Source organism: Salvelinus sp. IW2-2015, linkage group LG12, assembly GCF_002910315.2.
Source record: "Salvelinus sp. IW2-2015 linkage group LG12, ASM291031v2, whole genome shotgun sequence".
Taxonomy (NCBI): Eukaryota; Metazoa; Chordata; class Actinopteri; order Salmoniformes; family Salmonidae; genus Salvelinus; species Salvelinus sp. IW2-2015.
The window spans coordinates 5,512,086-5,528,584 of record NC_036852.1 but is presented as its reverse complement, the minus strand read 5'-3'; the positions used below and the strand labels follow the sequence as shown (position 1 = coordinate 5,528,584).

The 16,499-nt window shown below is 43.9% G+C and overlaps 1 protein-coding gene across 1 annotated transcript; it reads left to right on the top strand.

Annotated features, from left to right (window-relative positions):
• Positions 1 to 3,348: 3,348 nt before the first annotated feature.
• map3k2 (mitogen-activated protein kinase kinase kinase 2) lies at positions 3,349 to 15,467 on the top strand. Its single transcript, XM_023997879.2, has 13 exons — positions 3,349 to 3,454; positions 3,569 to 3,709; positions 6,721 to 6,834; positions 7,245 to 7,341; positions 7,566 to 7,696; positions 8,317 to 8,396; positions 8,518 to 8,678; positions 8,835 to 9,047; positions 9,232 to 9,380; positions 9,455 to 9,586; positions 9,770 to 9,899; positions 10,156 to 10,333; positions 11,259 to 15,467. The coding sequence occupies exons 1-13, from the start codon at positions 3,362 to 3,364 to the stop codon at positions 11,476 to 11,478; spliced, it is 1,839 nt and encodes a 612-aa protein (XP_023853647.2). The 5' UTR covers positions 3,349 to 3,361; the 3' UTR covers positions 11,479 to 15,467.
• Positions 15,468 to 16,499: the final 1,032 nt, after the last annotated feature.

The window sequence follows — 16,499 nt, the reverse complement described above, 5'->3', positions numbered from 1 at the left end:
TGGTTTGTTTAGCTTTGCAATTATTATTTTTTGTTTGACATTTTAATGTGAAAAAGTCTCTGTCACACTGTTATCGTGGAATTGCACATACCCCACCCTACATTGCCTAATAAATCAGACTTTGATACCAATTATTGGTATACAGTCTGAAACAAAGTACAGCAAAATTGTGGATATTTTCCTTACAAGCCAGAATGTTGAATAAAATTATATTTGAARATTACCGGTTGTCTGTGCGGTTGGTCCTTCAGCTGCTCAACATTTTAGTTAAAATATCAAAGGGAAAGTATTGTTTACCTAACTTACTGAAGTATAATTTTCTATAACCTGCCACATGCAAAACCATGTAAAGACCTGTTATTATGAATGTGTGCATGTACTTCCATCGTGTGCACGTGCCTTCGGTCATAAGCAAACACATTTTGATTGCCACACACACAGACCCACATTTTGATGTCTGTTTAATAATACTGTCGTGTGGATATTTTGTCTCAAATTTTGACCAGCTGAAGGATCAAATATAATTTTATTCAACATTTGTTGGCAGAGAATGTAATGTTAATTTCTCTACCATAAGCCGCCTCCAACATTGATTTAGAGATTTGGCAGTATGTCCAACCGGCCTCACAACCTCAGACTATGTGTATGGTGTCYTGTGGGTGAGTGGTTTGCTGATGTCAACATGGTGGGGTTATGGTATGGGCAGGCATAAGCTACGAACAACGAACACAATTGCAATTGATCGATTGGCAATTTGAATGCACAAAAATATCGCTACGAGATCCTGAGGCCCATTTCTTTTTTTTTAAGATAGGTCCACCCACTTGTTAGCCAGGCCCACCCAATCAGAATTAGACAGATACTCCCCAGTTTCATCAGCAAGTCCCGATGGCCGGTCTCAGACGATCCCGCAGTTGAAGAAGCTGGATGTGGAGGTCCTGGGCTGGCGTGATTACACATGGCGTGCGGTTGTGAGGCTGGTTGGACGTACTGCCAAATTCTCTAAAATGACATTGGAGGCGGCTTATGGTTGACATTCCTGCAGTTAGCATGCCAATTGCACGCTCCTTCAAATCTTGAGAAATCTGTGGCATTGTGTTGTGACATAACTGCTTGATATGCCACACTTGTCAGGTGGATGGATTATCTTGGCAAAGGAGAAATGCTCACTAACAAGGATGTAAACAAATTTGTGCACAACATTTGAGAGAAATGTTTTTTGTGCGAATGGAACAGTTCTGGGATCTTTTATTTCAGTTCATGAAACATGTAACCAACACTACATGTTGCGTTTTATATTTTTATTCGGTATATGAGAGGGGTACCAATTGTTACACAGCATACTCTTGAATACAGGGTGGGTGTCATGTCAATCATAGATATACAGTGGGGCAAAAAAAGTATTTAGTCAGCCACCAATTGTGCAAGTTCTCCCACTTAAAAAGATGAGAGAGGCCTGTAATTTTCATCATAGGTACACTTCAACTATGACAGACAAAATTAGGAAAAAAATCCTGAAAATCACATTGTAGGATTTTTTATGAATTTATTTGCAAATTATGGTGGAAAATAAGTATTTGGTCAATAACAAAAGTTTATCTCATATACCCTTTATATACCCTTTGTTGGCAATGACAGAGGTCAAATGTGTTTCTGTAAGTCTTCACAAGGTTTTCACACTGTTGCTGGTATTTTGGCCCATTCCTCATGCAGATCTCCTCTAGAGCAGTGATTTGGGGCTGTTGCTGGCAACACGGACTTTCAACTCCTCCAAAGATTTTCTATGGTTGAGTGGAGACTGGCTAGGCACTCCAGGACATAATGCTTCTTACGAAGCACTCCTTCGTCCCGGGCGTTTGTTTGGTATTGTCATGCTGAACCCAGCCACGTTTCATCTTCAATGCCCTTGCTGATGGAAGGAGTTTTCACTCAAAATCTCACGAATACATGCCCCATTCTTTCTATTTTACACGAGCAGTCGTCCTGGTCCTTTGCAGAAAAACCGCCCCAAAGCATGATGTTTCCACCCATGCTTCACAGTAGTATGGTGTTCTTTGGATGCAACTCAGCATTCTTTGTCCTCAAACACCACGATGTGAGTTTTCCCAAAAATTATATTTTGGTTTCATCTGACCATATGACATTCTCCCAATCTTCTTCTGGATCATCCAATGCTCTCTAGCAAACTTCACACGGGCCTGGACATGTACTGGCTTAAGCAGGACACGTCGGCACTGCAGGATTTGAGTCCCTCGCGGCGTAGTTGTGTTACTGATGGTAGGCTTTGTTACTTTGGTCCGCTTCTGCAGGTCATTCACTAGTCCCCCCGGTTCTGGATTTTTGCTCACCGTTCTTGTGATCATTTGACCCCACGGGTGAGATCTTGCTGTGAGCCCCAGATCGAGGGAGATTTCAGTTCGATGTCTTCCATTTCCCTAATATTGCTCCACAGTGTATTTCTTCAAACCAAGCTGCTCTACCTATTGCAGATTCAGTCTCCCAGCCTGGTGCAGTCTACAATTTTTTTCTGGTGTCCTTTGACAGCTCTTTGGCTTGCATAGTGGAGTTCTGGAGTGTGACTGTTTGAGGTTGTGGACATGTCTTTTATACTTGATGACAAGTTCAAACAGGTTCCATTATACAGGTTACGAGTGAACTAGAGGAGCCTCTAAAGAAGGAATTACAGGTCTGTGAGAAGCCAGAAATTCTTGCTTGTTTGTAGGTGACCAAATACTTATTTTCCACCATAATTGCAAATAAATTCATAAAAAATCCTACAATGTGATTTCGGATTTTTCTTCTAATTTGTCTGTCATAGTTGAAGTGACCTATGATGAAATTACAGGCCTCTCATCTTTTTAAGTGGGAGAACTTGCACAATTGGTGGTGACTATACTTTTTTGCCCCACTGTATATATATATGTGATGTGTTTCATTCAAATGAAAAAGGTGACGCGGTCAAAAGTGAATGAAATTAAATGCACGACCCAATGTAAACTATATTTAGCTAGCAATGCAGTGATTCTTGGTTGAATCCGCTTGCTAGTGAGTGACTAATTCTGTTGGTGTGCAATACTCAGATTTTACAGGAGAAAGGAACCCCTTTGAGGGAGAATCTCTCTCCTGGAGCTCCTGGGTGAATCAACGTGTCAAGATGAGTATGTACATCCTCCTCACACTTCCTCCCAACACATAGACACAGTTGTAATACATCTGAACTGTCATGACATTAGGCCATATCTGATCATCTAAGGTGCCCTGGGAATGCTTTGCAATACTCTCTGTTCTATGGCTTCTATTCTGTGTTTTCTTTCTTACTTTCTATCTCCCCAAACGACGAACGGAGGCGCTGAACTCTATAATGCAGGACCTGGCCGAACTGCACCGCTCTAGCCGCCCTGCCATGACCCTATCTGACCTGGGCAAACCCAAGGCCTCTTCACCCAAAAATCAGGTCTGTCCACTTGGCACTCATCAGCGAATYGTCTCAATACAATAAATGGCATTTCTCTTCCTCATCCCCTTTCCTCTCATGAATGCTGATCTCTCAGTGTGTGTGTTTATACAGAACAATGTGCGAGTGAAGTTTGAGTACAAAGGGGAGAAGAGGATCTTGCAGTTCTTTCGCCCAGTCAGGCTTGATGACCTGGGGAACAAAGCCAAAGTGGCCTTCGGTCAGGCCATGGACCTGCATTACACCAACAATGAGGTACATATCACGATAACATCATCACCAAGTCACAGTGGGGCTGGGCTGTATACCAAAGTCACAGTGGGGCTGGGCTGTATACCATATTTTACAATAGACCTGTATTGATGTACAGACTGATGTACAGATTGATGTACAGACTTTGGGTTTCAACTTGACCTTCTATAACGGTATTTGAATATTTGGTTTGTGATACGCCGTGTGTAACGTCCATTGAACATGGCAAAGATGTTCAAATGTTCATAGATGACCAGCAGGGTAAGATAATAATAATCACAGTGGTTGTAGAGGGTGCAACAGGTCAGTCCTGAAGCATGGTCCTTGGCCTCAGGGAGAGAGAGAGAGACTTAAATAAACACAGGCCACCGGATAAATACTCCAGATATAACAGACTGACCCTAGCCCCCCGACACATAAACGACGCATTGAGACAGGAGGGTTCGGGAGACACTGGCCCGTCCGACGTAACCCCCGGACAGGGCCAAACAGGCAGGATATAACCTCAACCACTTTGCCAAAGCATAGCCCCTACACCACTAGAAGGATCTCTTCAACCAGCAACTTACCATCCTGAGACAAGGTCGAGTATAGCCCACGAAGATCTCCCCCACGGCACAARCCAGGAGGGGGGCGGGGGCCAACCCGGACAGGAAGATCACGTTAGTGACGCACCCCTCCTAGGGACGGCATGGAAGAGCACCAGTAAGCCAGTGACTCAGTCCCTGTAATAGGTTTAGAGGCAGAGAATCCCAGTGTAGGTTAGCAGTAAAACCTTGAAATCAGCCCTTGCCTTAACAGGAAGCCAGTGTAGGGAGGCTAGCACTGGAGTAATATGATCAAATTTTTTGGTTCTAGTCAGGATTCTAGCAGCCGTATTTAGCACAAACTGAAGTTTATTTAGTGCTTTATCCGGGTAGCCGGAAAGTAGAGCATTGCAGTAGTCTAACCTAGAAGTGACAAAAGCATGGATACATTTTTCTGCATCATTTTTGGACAGAAAGTTTCAGATTTTTGCAATGTTACGTAGATGGAAAAAGCTGTCCTTGAAACAGTCTTGATATGTTCGTCAAAAGAGAGATCAGGGTCCAGAGTAACGCCGTGGTCCTTCAGTTTTATTTGAGACGACTGTATAACCATCAAGATTAATTGTCAGATTCAACAGAAGATCTCATTGTTTCTTGGGACCTAGAACTAGAACTAGCATCTCTGTTTTGTACGGGTTTAAAAGTAGAACATTTGCCGCCATCCACTTCCTTATGTCTGAAACACAGGCTTCCAGGGAGGGCAATTTTGGGGCTTCACCACGTTTCATCGAAATGTACAGCTGTGTGTCGTCCGCATAGCAGTGAAAGTTAACATTATGTTTCCGAATGACATCACCAAGAGGTAAAATATATAGTGAAAACAATAGTGGTACTAAAACGGAGCCTTGAAGAATACCGACATTTACCCTTGTTTTGTCAGAGGACAAACCATCCACAGAGACTAGGCCAGAACTTGTCCGTGTAGACCAATTTGGGTTTCTAATCTCTCCAAAAGAATGTGGTGATCGACGGTATCAAAAGCAGCACTTAGGTCTAGGCGCACGAGGACAGTTGCAGAGCCTCGGTCTGARGCCATTAAAAGGTAATTTACCACCTTCACWAGTGCAGTCTCAGTGCTGTGATGGGGTCTAAAACCAGACTGAAGCGTTTTGTATACATTGTTTGTCTTCAGGAAGGCAGTGAGTTGCTGCGCAACAGCTTTTTCTAAAAATGTTGATAGGAATGGGAGATTCGATATAGGCTGATAGTTTTTTATATTTTCTGGGTCAAGGTTTGGCTTTTTCAAGAGAGGCTTTATTACTGCCACTTTTAGTGAGTTTGGTACACATCCAGTGGATAGGGAGCTGTTTATTATGTTCAACATAGGAGGGTCAAGCGCAGGAAGCAGCTCTTTCAGTAGTTTAGTTGGATTAGGGTCCAGTATGTAGCTTGAAGGTTTAAGGGCCATGATTATTTTCATCAATGTGTCAGGAGATGGAGTATTAAAAAACGTGGGTGTCTCCCTTGATCCTAGGTCCTGGCAGAGTTGTGCAGACTCAGGACAACTGAGCTTTGGAGGAATACGCAGATTTAAAGAGGAGTCCGTAATTTGCTTTCTAATGATCATGATCTTTTCCTCAAAGAAGTTCAGGAATTTATCACTGCTGAAGTGAAAGCCATCCTCACTTGGGGAATGCTGCTTTTTAGTTAGCTTTGCGACAGTATCAAAAATACATTTTGGATTGTTCTTATTTTCCTCAATTAAGTTGGCAAAATAGGCTGATCGAGCAGCAGTGAGGGCTCTTCGATACTGCACGGTACTGTCTTTCCAAGCTAGTCGGAAGACTTCCAGTTTGGTGTGGCGCCATTTCCATTCCAATTTTCTGGAAGGTGCTTCAGAGCTCGGGTATTTTCTGTATACCAGGGAGCTAGTTTCTTATGAGAAATGTTTTTTGTTTTGCAACATTTGGTTAAAAATAAAGCCTAGATTGTTTGCCCATATTGTGCAGCCCTACGTGACAGTGGAGATCTCAAATGAGTGCAAGAAATACAGAAATGGATTAAAATGCAGGACATGATTTTTGGTTGAATTGAACACTATAAAACCATCAGATTGGAGAAAGACACATTGAAATCACTTAGGATGTATGTGTTGCCACACTAGGGTCATAAAGCAAATGTAGAACTTATTATTCATAACATAAAATACCGTCCAATATTTTGTAAATACCGTGATATGATATTTGGTCCATATAGCCCAGCCCCTAGTCACAGTGTTGGTTTCTGGCAGTCAAATAAGCACCAAAAGCCAATCCTCAACATGTGTGTGAGCYAGATAATTAATTGTTCTGAGATAAACTACCAATACCTTTTCTTTTCTCTTTCACTTCCTTCTCTTCCTGCCGTTTTGCTCTCATTTCTTCCTCTCCTTCTAATCCAGTCTGTCTGTTTCCCCTCTCTGTGGTTCTCTCCCCTCCTCCCTCCCAGCTGGTGATTCCTCTGACCACTCAGGATGACCTGGACAAGGCCGTGGAGCTGCTGGATCGCAGCGTCCACATGAAGAGCCTGAAGATCCTCCTGGTGCTCCAGGCCTCCTCTCAGGTAAGGACCAGGCAGTTCACGGCCCATATTCACAAAGCATCACAGAGTTGGAGTGCTGATCTAGGATCAGTTTAGCCTTTTAGATAATAATGAATAAGATTATGTGGACAGATCCTAGATCATTACTTCTACTCTGAGGTGCTTTGTGGATACGGGCCCAGATCATATCATATCATATCACAGCACAGTGACTGTAGGGAATCACACACAATCCATAGCATACTACTGTACTGGCTGATTGACCCATCAACAGCTCACTATGCTCAGCACACTTCCTGGAGTATTTACTTGAATGAATCATCATAAGACCTTTGTTTAAGCTGACATAACAGCATTGTTTTATTCTGTAAAAGAAACATTTGTATAGTAAAGCTGTTTTGATATGGATGGTGTTTAATTCCTCCTCTCAGACCTCCACGTCCAGCATGGACCTGCTGCCCCCACACGAAGACCTGGACAACACCCGCTTCAGGGCCACAGARAATAAAAGCATGCTGGCTTTGATAGGTGGGTCATCAACTCTGTGGTGTTTTCAATGACAACTATATCTGTGTGTGTGTAATTAATTAATTCATCTGCGAAATTGTCCTACTAGTAAATACTTTCCATTTCTTTCTTTCTCCAAATCCATTTGCTTCATGACATTAGACACATCCAAAACACATTGTCTTTCACCACCAGTCTGGTAGTAAGTCTTCAGCTAGAAATGTATGTAATTCTCTTTCATCCAGGGTCCCACTCCGGGGACCGCAGCTCRCCCCCTCCAGGCTACATTCCCGATGCCCTCCAGCAGGTGGCCAGAAACGGCTCCTTCACCAGCATTAACAGCGAGGGAGAGTTCATTCCAGAAAGCATGGACCAGGTAACCTCACCTATAGAGATGGATAGAGGACTCTCTATCCATCTAACCCGTTTTAGCATTGACATTGCCATTTAGGGCTTCCACCATTTTTAAAGTAGTCAACTGTTTGGGGATTCCTATGGGTTGGGAGCGATCAGCCAATCAGAGCGTCGTCGTCTTCAAATTGGGTTGCCTATGGTTTGCAAATGGCTTTTAAGCTACATCACTGCCATCTAGGGGCTGTAATAAATGAGTGACACACGATTTTGTCCAGGACTCCAGCACTGCAGGTGGTGGTAAATCACAAATATTAGCTTCACTCTTCTTCTTTTTTTTTTTATACACAAAAGAAGAAAATGGACTACTTTAAAATGGAGATGGCCTCAATGGCGATGCCCATGCTCTCACAGACCTCATAATGGCACAGATACAAAGATGAGTCATCTATCTCTATGACCTCACCTCCGAGACTGGGGAAAGATGGAGACGGGCCCAGATTAGGAAAAGTCATACTAAGGCCTAGTCCCAACACTCTTGCCTACTCCTAACTGTCCTTCATTACCACTGTTATGAACATTTTTATTAACATGTTCAGAGTATGACAAATGACAGCAGAGACAAACTCAATCTCTCRGTTCTAGATGCTGGACCCTCTGTCAATGAGCAGTCCAGAGAACTCTGCATCGGGGAGTTGTCCCTCACTGGACAGCCCACTGGACAGGTGAGTCGTGAACATCCAGCTAAGAACCACATAGCCAGCATGCGTTGTGGTAACCTTCAACACTTCATCTTCTGAATCAAACTGTTTTTAAAGCATGTATTCCTCCTGTATTTCCTTGCAGTGATAACTATCCTAAGTCACGTATGCCCCGGGCACAGAGCTACCCAGACAACCACCAAGTTTACCCAGAGTATGATATCCCAGTGTTTGAGAAGTCGGGGAAAGGGGGCACTTACCCACGGCGATACCACATTTCCTTTGGCCTTCAGGACTACAGTGATGGTGAGGGAACAAACAAAAACAGACAATCTCTAAAACAAAAGTCATATTCAAGTCAACCTTAAATCCGGGTGTCCAGAGTCTGATTCTGTATTTTAGAGTATCACAGAAAACTATTGTTGTTTACCTTCATTCTCCCTCTCCCATCCTCCCCTGCAGGGCGMAAGACGTTCCCTCGAGCGCGGCGGACCCAGGTCCACGGTTTCCATTCCCCGGTCAGTTTCAGCCCCACAGAGCAGTCTCCCAGCACCAGCAGTGGCAGCAGCATATTCACCCCAGACCTGGAGGAGCCCGGGGGCCGCAGACGCAGGGGCAGCGACATCGAGCCCAACCCCACCCTCTCCGTTATGGACATCAGCCCACCCAGCCGCTGTGAGTAGAGCTGGATGGAGGGAGAGAATAGGGAGGGGTGGGAGAGATTGAGAATGTAGAGAAGAATACTTTGGTGGTCGAAGGATAGCTGGTCTGGCCAGGTAGCTGCTAAGCACTTTGCAACCAGCGTATATCTTATAAACGCACACAAATGACCTGATTGATTTSCCCCATGTCTGTCCAGCTCCACGTGCCCCTACGAACTGGCGGCTAGGTAAGCTGCTGGGTCAAGGTGCATTTGGCCGAGTCTTCCTGTGCTACGATGCAGACACTGGCAGAGAGCTGGCTGTTAAACAGGTCCAGTTTGACCCAGAGAGTCCCGAGACCAGCAAGGTGAGTGGAACAGAGATTGTGTGTGGTCGAGAGTTGTGTACTCTGTGTACTCAACATATCTTGTCTATCTGCAGGAGGTCAGTGCCCTGGAGTGTGAGATCCAGTTACTGAAGAACTTGTGCCATGAACGGATCGTCCAGTACTACGGCTGTCTACGAGACTCCAACGAGAGAACTCTGTCCATCTTTATGGAGTACATGCCCGGGGTAAGTGTGTGTTTGTGTATACGGTTGATTAACTGGACTTAGACCAACTCAAACCTGTCTCCGTCCACCAGTGTGGCGATGTAGGCTGCGTTCCAGGTTGTTTGTTTCAGTGAAGTTTCACGGATGACCTGGAACGGACCCGCCGGTTGCTTTAACTCCCATATGGTCACCCTCTGTCCCCAGGGCTCCATCAAAGACCAGCTGAAGTCGTACGGGGCCTTGACGGAAAATGTGACGCGTCGGTACACCCATCAGATCCTGGAGGGAGTGTCCTACCTCCACAGCAACATGATCGTCCACAGAGACATCAAAGGTACGGAAGGAGAGGGGGATAAATGGATGGAATATTGGAGTAAAATGTTGCTGATTCCGATAGGAAGGACCATTATCATGACTCYGCGTTCTGGGCCCATGTTCTGGTTCATGTAGTGCTTATGACAGAATGTTGATGGGTATTGAGGGGAACATTGCTGTAACTCAAGCAGTGCCTTCTGGGTAATGTAGTTTCTTATGAGAGAATGTACCTACACCACCTCCTTACCTCTTCCTGTCCTTCCCTCTTTTTCCAGGGGCCAACATTTTGCGGGACTCTGTGGGAAACGTGAAGCTGGGGGACTTTGGGGCGAGCAGGCGGCTACAGACCATCTGTCTGTCAGGAACAGGGATCAAGTCKGTGACTGGTACTCCCTACTGGATGAGCCCAGAGGTGATCAGTGGAGAGGGCTATGGCAGGAAGGCTGATATCTGGTAAGACTGATTATTACAAAGGCAGACTTACCAGCAAAATAGTTTCCACCTCCTTGTCTCCTCTTTCAAACCACGGGCTAAGACTTAAAGCCCACATGAAGTCTTTGTATTTATTTTTTTTATAATCACTGTATGGCTAAAAGTTAATGAAAATAACTCATAATTTTTTTAATAATGTATTTCCCTGAGTTTCCCTTCGCCCTTGCTCTGTCTGATCGTGTGGGCGTTAGGGAACACACATTTGAAGATATTTGTATACACACCCCTGATTGGCTAATAGGATGGTATAGAGCCCACCCCCTTACCCAGATGACCAGTCATTGGTCTATTATAATCAGATCCCATTGTCATGTGGGCCAAAAGTACCATCCCACCTGAACAGGCTGAAATTCCAGGCATTTTTTTCAAWCAGCTCTTACACCAAAAGCTCATTATAATTTGTACAATTTCAGACTGTTATTTTGACCTCATAGTGTGGAAATATCATAACAGAACTGCACCTTTTAAGAGGTTTCATATGATTTTCAATGAAGTCTCTTTAAATTAGTGGTCAGAAAGGAGAGGGGATCTGGAAAGGAGGCTATGGTAGACGAGTGTAACAGCCACTGAGAAAAAGTGTCTCCCTMTTTTTGTCATGTAAATCTTGGTGAGATGAGAACCAATAACGATCTTGATGTGTTGAGTGGGATGCTGTGGAGGCTGGTGGGAGGAGCTATAGGAGGACGAGCTCATTTTAATGTCTGGAATGGAATTAATGGAGCGGTGTATCAATATGTTTGGTACCATTCCATTGATTCCATTCCAGCCATTACAATGAGCCTGTCCTCCTATAGCTCCTCCCACCAGCCTCCTCTGGTGGGATGTCATGTCAACTGTTGATGATGAGAATGATGCTGTTGGCTAATGTCAGTGGTGTCCTCTCCAGGAGTGTGGGTTGTACGGTGGTAGAGATGCTGACCCAGCGGCCCCCCTGGGCCGAGTTCGAYGCCATGGCGGCCATCTTTAAGATCGCCACCCAGCCCACCAACCCCTCGCTGCCTGCCCACGTCTCCGACCATGGCCGCGACTTCCTCAAGCGCATCTTCGTGGAGACCAAGCTGAGGCCCTCGGCCGACGACCTTCTGAGGCACATCTTTGTTCACTAGCCCCTTCCCCCTGACCTCTGACCCCTGAACTGCCAGAGATGTCCTTAGATGATTCTCTGACTCCACCCTCCCAGCTCCAGACAGAAAGCTCCCATTGGACCAGAGAGGACTTGGTGGGAGGTATCCATCTGGTGATTGGATGAGGTGGGTAGCGGTGGGGACTACAACTCCTGCGTCTCTGTTTTTAGGAGACTGGCAAGCAGGAATTAATGATAGAACTCATTTAGAGAAAAAGTTGCACCTTAATTTCAGAAATAGGGTAAGTTGCTCAACCAAGATGACAAAATAACCTTTTTTGAAAATGTTTTTATGATTAATATCTCCTGCTTTTGATTGTGGAGTGGGACTCAGTCACTCCGCACTTAGCTCACTGAGTCAACGTCGGTGTTTCTGATCTGGACCTTAGTGGAGATTTGAGGTGATGATCATGATAATCTGGGCCARGTTTAGTAGGCAAGCGTTGTGGAACACATTGCAGATAGAAGTGGCATGACTGGAGCCGAAACGGTTCCTTATTCTACATGTCTTAGAGGAAGGTTTGTTCTACATGCTATATCGATCTGAGCGTTGCACAACGTTGTGTCCTGCTGAACGCACCCCTAGTGTGGTCCTGACTCGACCCAGAATGTACAGCTGAAAACCCATAGCACGCTGCTATCGAATCCACAACCAGAACACCGGGTGAGGAGAACCCCCCCCCCCCCCCCCCCCGCTTCCTGTCACACTGCTGCCTACGTTGCTCCCCCCTCACTTGCACATTCACAGTAGAAACACCCAGAACTCAACGATTCTTCTTACTTATACTGTAGACATTCTCTCGATGCTGAAAAAATGCTTTTGTTGCTAGGATCCCTCGCTTTACTTCAGTCTGTCCCGCGACAATTGTGAGTGTCCGCCTGTCTTGTCTGCTGTGTCAGTCAGGTCGCCTGTCTGTCAGGGTCTGTTGTCAAATCCCCTCCCAGCCTTTTGTTCTTTGCCGTGTGCCTTTTTTTTTAGCCGTGTAGGAACATGTGTAGTTGAAACGTTTTCAGTATGCAGACGAGTACCAGCCTACTTACGGTTCGGATCATATCCAAGTGTTGTTGGCACATGTTCTCTGCCTTCTCTTCACCAGGGGTCATAGGTCTCTTACTGACCCCAGATCAGATACAATCGAGACACACCAAAGCAGAAACCTAGAGTGCTCATCATAATGGGTTTGGTGCTTCAGTTCTTAACAGAAATGTATCTGAACTCTGTGATTGGCCGTGTGGTACTATGAGGCCAGTTGATTGCCTAAAGTTTAGGCAGGCCTTAGTTGATTGGTCAAAGGTACATTATGGCGTTTTAAAACAGGAAGAGTGGAGAACCGCTAGCCAATTAGGATGCTTGTTACTCAGTTGTAGGCATACTGTATGTTATCAGGTACTGCTTTGTGCTGAAGCACTCTCTATGATAGCCAGTTTACATCTTGACTAAGATACTACTGCACTGAACAGTACTCAGCAAAAAGCTCTGCAATTATGCCAATATCAATACTCGACAGTACTGGTGAATACTCAGTTATACTCCACAGTGTTGGATACCATCTGGTACTATAATGCCCTCTTGCCCTACAATGCCTTACGAAATAAAGTACTGGTATGTTGTAGTAGTATATGCTGTGTCAAGTCTCACACACTGCTCCTCTCAAACACTCCTTTAGCATGCGCACACACACCAGAGCAGTTTTCAGTATGTTTCAGTTGGGGGTGGGCTCGAGTACTCAATTCTAGATTTGCATTGGAAATTTGCAAATGCAACTATTTAGCAGGTTCAAATGACAACATTTCAAACTCTGTGTTTTATTGTTTGGAGTGTGTCAAGTGCACTGAAAATATATCGTAGAAAAACATGAATTGAAGCAATCGATAGCATACCGCAAGATGGTTTCGCCAGCAGCCCTGTTTTGTGCTTGTACTCGAGTACCTGAAATAGTTTGCATGAGAATACTCAGACWTTTCTTCCAGATGTCAATCCCTGGTTTCAYTGCTGTACTCAGCCACACCTCAACATTACTAACAAGTAGACTTATCTAAAATCACAGCAGTGCTAACTGTTTTGTGCTGCTTGGCACAGTGAATGTCAGATATGTTTTACCCTTATTTTCTAGATGCAGTAGGKTAGGTATTGGATGACGATGTCATCCTTTTTTAAATTAGTGATGGAAGTGGCTGTCTATTTGACTCCAGGGGGTGTTGTTGTCATTGCCTGTAAGCTAACCCCTATGGTACCTATGTACTCACGGTATGGAAACACAAGCTCTTTTGTGTGAGGAGTTCAGGAAACCTACTGATCAACTAGCCTGAAATATGATCGAGCATTTCTCCTATCACCTAGGCATTAACTCCCCCTCAACCATAGGTACTAAATCCAGTCTCTCTCGCCCGCTGAAGAAGTGCTTGTTAAGCTGGTTAAGAAAAATWATTGTCATTGACTCCACTGTTCTGGACTCTGTTTGCTTTTAGTCTGAGAAGCAAAATAGCGACCGTGCGTGTTATCATCAGCTAAGCTGGTCCCCAAGAAGTTAGACCCCTTCCTTACCCTCCTGCATTGCCTGTAAAAATGAAACAGAACATTTCCATTGGCACTGGGACTCGCTGAGATCAACTGTCAACATAAATAATGACGCCATATGCACTATTTAAAACTGGTACATAATGCGTTCTCTACCGCTCGCTTCTTCAAGGTTACTCATTGGACGACGGACTTCTACTCTGTTGAGCATAGACTGTCTTGTGTTGTTTCTGTTAGCGATGACCTTTTTTGCACATTTTTTAAGACTTCAGATTTTTTACACTGATTGTAATACTTTTGCTTCTGTGTATGTGGGTGTGAGCGGATGTGTGTGCGTGTTGTATGTGAATGTCTGGTTGAGTTGCACAAGGATCTTAGTCAGGAATGTAATGTTTCATTCTCGCCACCAGGTGGCCTCATTCACCATTATGGATTAACACTCCCCTGTTGAAATGAGAAGTCTATTCAAACTGAACACAGACTGGGTGGCTGTCCTCCATTTGGTTTAATTTCACATCCCCACTCAGAGGGACTGTTAGTTAGTGATAGTAGTGAATGGTAGACGAGGCCTGAATCCCAAACCAATCAATCCCTGGCCCCTGCTCTTTACTTGTGTAGATCTGAGAGGATTGGACAGGTGGGTTTGGGATTCGGGAAAGACTTAAAGTAATAGGCAGTGAACTGAAATACATATGATATTCCCCTGCTTCTTCTTGAAAAGCAACAAGATACAGACAGACTATACCAATATGGTCCAATATGTGCTTTTATAAGCAACTGCTACCACTCCAGGGTGCTGTAAGCACTTCAATCGTGTGTGTGTGTGTGTGTGCTTGACTGTGTGTACTGCAATTTGTGCTCAAAGGACACTGGGGGTGCCCAAAATGCCTTGCGCATTCGGACTGTAAAAAAATATAGTTGAAGAAGAAAAAAAATGTACAAATGTATACATTTGAAAAATGTGCCCCTTTTTTAAAAAGAAAGATTACACTTATATCCCTCACATTTGTTTTCTGTGTATTGTAAAAGAAGCCATGTTTATAATTCCATTTGGTTTGTGACCAATAAGCCTGTTTATATCAGAACTGTATATCAGTGGTATGCATAATTTTTTTAATATATATTTTTTATTTTTAAATGGAAGATTTTATGCATGGTTGGATCCTGAGAGAGGTACAATGGTGGTGGGAGGCCCATTGGTTTTAGCCTGAGTGCCAGTCTGTCTGTGCCATCATGCTAATCCCATGTCACTCATTGTTTGGCTTGTCAAATGACAGCAATGGAGTAAACAAGAATAGATCTGGGACCAGGCTAAGGCCTATTGACTCCTCTAAATGAATGCTGAAGAGAGGAGACATCTTGATGGAAAAGGGTTGGGAGACTGTCAGTCTGTTGGCACTTTGATGTGTTAATAATTATGATGACAATGAAAATAATAAAATATATTTATTTCACCTGTTTTTCTAAGATTTACTTTTAATTTTTTTTACCCAAAAAATGTATTTAACCTGTATTGAGATTTGTGAGCACAATATATTATTTTGTAAAGGCAGTGACATGCCTACTACAGGTCTGATTGCATCATGCGAGCCTTTTAGGACACGCATGTTGTTGACAGGCAAGTATAAGCAGTTTTTCTGCTAATGGACAACCGTGAAACTTGATAATTTGCACTGTAATTTATCAAACTATTGTTGTCTTGTGATTTCTTGGCTCCATGTGAAGTGTATGAGCTATTAGCAGTGTTTCCCAAACTCCTGGGGACCTCAGGGGGTGCATGTTTTTTTTTTTTGCCCTAGCACTACACAGCTGATTCAAATAATTAACTCATTTAAGCTTTGATTATTTGAATCTGCTGTGTAGTGCTAGGGAAAAAAACAAAACGTGGAACCGAGTTTGTGAAACACATTTAGTGACAGGTGTTGTGGCAATTTCCTGTATTACCAAATGAGGAGAGTTACAAACCACACACCAGTCAGAGTTATACTTAAACTTCATCTTTAATAATGTGAGCTTTACAATAGCCCTTTGACTCTCAGATCAATTCAGTGTCTAATGAATCCTGAGAGTCTCTACAGTAGAATACAAAGATATTTTATAGCCAAGATACACCCCTCTCAACTTACATGACGAACCACAAATCTTAGGAACAGTTCACAAAGAAAGACTTTTACTTGAGAGGAGTATCCCATAGCCAGATAGCATTCGCTATAAATTATCGTTCAGTTTGGTCTCTAAGACGAGGTTCTAATCTCGTTCCTGATACTTCATAGTACAAAAACACCAACTCATCCAATGGCATATATCAATTGTCAACTCTAGATACTCCCATCTCAAGTAAACCCCCTCTTGACCCCACTCCTGGACAAGCTCACTGAGGGGAGTGACTTGCGCACAGACATTGTAGAGACAAGTAATTGGTTCCTCCTTAATCACGCCATCCCTTCACATGGTTTAACAGATACATTCACATAAGAAGACAATGT